The sequence below is a fragment of the Cyprinodon variegatus genome, unplaced genomic scaffold, assembly GCF_000732505.1.
Source record: "Cyprinodon variegatus isolate N-32 unplaced genomic scaffold, C_variegatus-1.0 Scaffold1214, whole genome shotgun sequence".
In the NCBI taxonomy this organism is placed as follows: Eukaryota; Metazoa; Chordata; class Actinopteri; order Cyprinodontiformes; family Cyprinodontidae; genus Cyprinodon; species Cyprinodon variegatus.
Genome location: NW_015151667.1, coordinates 48,954 through 52,999, shown reverse-complemented (window position 1 = coordinate 52,999; position 4,046 = coordinate 48,954). Strand labels below are relative to the sequence as shown.

The following is a 4,046-nucleotide window of genomic DNA, read 5'->3' as shown; positions in this document are numbered from 1 at the left end:
TATCGAAAATAATCGAATCGTTGGGTCAGGAAATCGATACTGAATCGAATCACCATGATGGATGTGATTTACACCCCTAGTGTGTGTGAAATGGAGTTCTTTCTGTAAAATTGACAGACCATAGTAGCCACGTTTGCTCAGCCATGTCTTTGTCAAAATACGTTGTCGACTTTTCTTTTTTAGGGTTTTCAGCACACAAAATTGCACAAATTGCAAAGGCAACACATTTCTCTATGGTGAGCTTCTACTCATTTGGCTTCCGGATAGATGAGTCCGAGTAGCGCCATCTCACTGCCAAGCTGAGGCCAACGTGGTTTTTAGACGTACAGTGTGAGAACATACAATGTGAGCTTTGAACTCACACTTTACGACGTAACCCTGGGGATTTGTCGTACAGTGGATGTTGTAGCTGTGAGCAACGACGGAAGAAAAAAATAAAAATAAAAATCGCACAGTGTATGCCTGGCTTTACTCACCTTGCTGGGGCTCTTGAGAGGCGAAATTGCGATCTTTTTGCCAGGAAAGCTCTGTATCGTAGTGTTGTGGGACTCAGACAGAGTAATTGTTTTTGGCGACATCGCCTGGGTTTGTGTCATGACGCGTCCTGGAAGCATAGTGCACAGGTTCAATTAGGCAATAAAAAACTAGGACCCTACCAACTGGGAGCTAAAGAAAGAACCTCACCTGGGATAACAGGAGTTACTGACGTCTGCGGACTCAGACCTTTGCTGTTTACCGTCTTTGTAATGATAAACTTGATGGGAGCAGCTGAGGATGCCGGCGTTTTCTTAGGGATCTAAAAACAATATAAATCTGTTATATCGTCAAGAGTTTTGACACATTTGAGTGTAACCTCCGCATTTAAAGGTTTTAGGTTTGGATTTAAATCAATGTTTTTTCCTTCACCCCCCCCCCCCCCCCCCCCCAAAAAAAAAAAAAGAGACCAAAACAATCTTATCAGAATCTTCTTACCCATTAATTTTAAATATCTTCAACTCAAAAGGCTGAAAACAGCACGTAAATAAAAGGACCTACTAAGTGGTTGCATTAGCGCTAATTCCCTTTAAGCGCACATATGGATATCTATTAATAATAATGTTATAACTAGGGATGCACCAAAGATTTGGCCACCAAAAAGCTTCAACTGAATTTTTGTATTTTTGGCAGATGGAGAAAATTATCTAGTTTACTATGTTAAAAGAGGATTTTAAGCAGATTAAACTATTTTCTTGTATAAGTAATGTTACTTTACATTCTGTTCAACACAGTAGTGAAGTGGATGGTGGATTTTTTTTTTTTTTTTTGGAAGTATACATAGTCTGAGCAGAAGTCTGAGCTCCTGTGGATCAACGGTAAGATAGGTGCCGCTAACTCAGCGCAGCTTGAATATCCAGCTTCCAACCACCTTCCCTGCGGCAAATCATGACTGATTCCTGAAAAAGTTCACAAAGTTGTAGTTCTCCACACATCCCATACTGCTGAGTTCTTTCTACATTGTGGCATTTTGAAACACCTTTGTCTAGAAAAGCCAGCACTATTGCAGCTCAGGGATAGCGCTGGGGGCATATTTCAGAATTGGGATATTAAAAAAATTATAGTTTTGACTAGGTAGTTCAAATTAACTGGAATATCTTCATTATAATTCTGGATGTGTGACACTTTAAATGACAGATCAGATGACGCATTTTGAGATATCTCAGAAGGCAGTTTGACTCTCCGAAATGTGATTAAAGATATCTTGAATTGTTATTTTTTCCTAGACATAATATAAAATATAAAACATCATTAACGGCAGTCAAAATTTAGTAAATAATGTATGTCTATTCTATTAAACTTTCTGTATCTCTATAATGGGTCTGTATAATGAGTTGTCTTCTCAATTCAGAGGGCCCCATGCCTGTCTTTCACCAAATTTCCTAAATCCGCCCCTGCTTCGATTCTCTCCTCCAGGTTTCATCTGTTGTGCAGAGAATTACCTCCGCTGTCGCAGGAGCGCACATCGCCCTAAACTCACACCCACTGATGAGAAAGCGCATTGAAATATGAACAAAAAGGGAATTTTTAAACATATTCTTAATGTTTTCATATTTGTTACACATTGATGCCTTAAAATTGATAGTTTAGGTGGAAAGATAGATTCGAACTGATAGGATTTTTCTTGCATGGAGACACATTTCAGTTGATGTGCTACAGACAGTGATGAATAGTCTCTGCTCACTGGGTGCCAATTCCCAATTTTGCTATCAACACCATTCTAGATCATTTCTGACGCTTTATTTGTTAAACTTAGAACCTGCCAAAGATTCATTCCCCTCCTTATTTTCACATTTATTGTCCCAGACTTATGAAATTCAACAGGTATGATTATGTGGAGAAACTTGCATGATTGTAAACATTCACACACTCTGGGCCACCAAATTTTGGTCAGGCTACTCGTAAGCGCACAGCCTGCCAAATGTTAAAAGGGCAATATTATTGCCATTACTGTTAATATATAATCGAAATGTACACATTCAATTATAAAATGTCAGAGAGGATGATATTGGGGATGATTAAGATTTGTATTTATTTTTTTAAGAAGGGGGTGTCATCCCCCCTCACCTCGAGTACTGGTTCAATAAGATCCATTCCAAAGAATTTACACCTGGGCCTAAAGCAACATTTCAGATGAAAATGGGGGACTTTCATGATTACAGATTAAAGATTTATTACAAAGCTCTGCGCACACATTTTAGTTTGCAAAATTAAATCTCCCCACAGCGCAAGCAGACCTCCTACAGTAAGATTTCCAAAAGTATAGTTAACTTTAAACCTCTTTAAATTTCAGCAAAGCTAGTTGGACACTTAAATATGTTATTTCTAATCAAGTAGTCAAGACACAAACTTTTAGAGGAGTAAAACTTGGGTAACATTACCGGAAATTTTATAAACTAGAAAAGCCTTCTGAGAGCACAGACCTCTGCCAAGCAGCATGTTTTGCCCCAAGTTGTGAGTTACACCTAAAGCTAAAACCCACACATGATCTGGATCGTTACCAAATTAATATAAATTGTTCCTGTTGGCATGAGGTTCACCTTTGGTAAAAAATTTCCATAAAATCCGTTCATAAGGGTTTAACTGATCCTGCTAACGTTCCCTTTTCTTGTTTTGTCTTCAGTAGAAACCTGCAGCCTTTTTTGAGTCTGATAGTGAGGCTGTCAGTGGTCTCTGCTGCCATCCTCTGGTTTAGTGGGGAACTGCTTGTTCCGCCAAATATCCCGATCTCACAATCTTAGAGAATCTTTTAAAAAATTCCTGTATCCAGATTATGATCTGGATGTAGAGGTGAGTATTGGCATGTATGTTGTGATAAGTATCATGATACTTGGGTCATGATATGATATTACCACGATATTGGATTATCACTATAAATTGCGATATTTTACCAAGCTATATATATTCTGTATATATTCATCAGAAGGTATTGATCGATCAGTAATTTTGGTATCAGTGTTTTTTGGGGTTTGAGTCAGTCAGTCTTCTACTGTGACTGCCTCATCTACAGGGATGGCGCTGCGCCGCATAGCAAAAAGGTTCCACCATGGCGCTATCTACCAGAGTGGTGCAGAGATAGCCCATTTTCCATAACCTCCTTGGTCATGAAAATGGAAATTGATTTTCTCTCACCCTCTCATCTGGATCATTGCCAAACTTTAATGGATTGTTCCTTGGCACCAGGGACACCTCTGGTAAAAAAGAATTCATTAAAATATGTCCATAACTTTTAAAGTTATCCTTTACACAGAAAGACAACAACTCTCCTAAAACAGGACCTCCTTGGTGGAGGTAATTAGAGGAGAAAGTCCTTCAAATCATCAGTGAGAGCGCAGAAACAGCTGTGAAGAGTCCTTGGCAGCATTTGATAGGCTGCAATGCTTTAGTCATGTGGAAAGTTTATAAAAAGTCTTAGGCAGCATATCTGCAGAAATGTTGACTTTGGGGTGAGTTGCACTTTAAAGGAGGTGGTTCCTACTATAATTAATTAAAGCTATGCTAAACCTAGCTTC

At 38.8% G+C, this 4,046-nt stretch overlaps 1 protein-coding gene across 1 annotated transcript in view; it reads right to left on the bottom strand.

The window, feature by feature from the left end:
- Positions 1-4,046, bottom strand: part of lin54 (lin-54 DREAM MuvB core complex component) — a 24,322-nt gene that overhangs the window by 13,226 nt on the left and 7,050 nt on the right. The window contains exons 3-4 of the mRNA XM_015401374.1: positions 685-796; positions 477-604 (exon numbers count right to left, since the gene is read on the bottom strand). Coding sequence (XP_015256860.1) covers positions 477-604; positions 685-796 — 240 coding nt within the window. The remainder of the gene's footprint in view (positions 1-476; positions 605-684; positions 797-4,046) is intronic.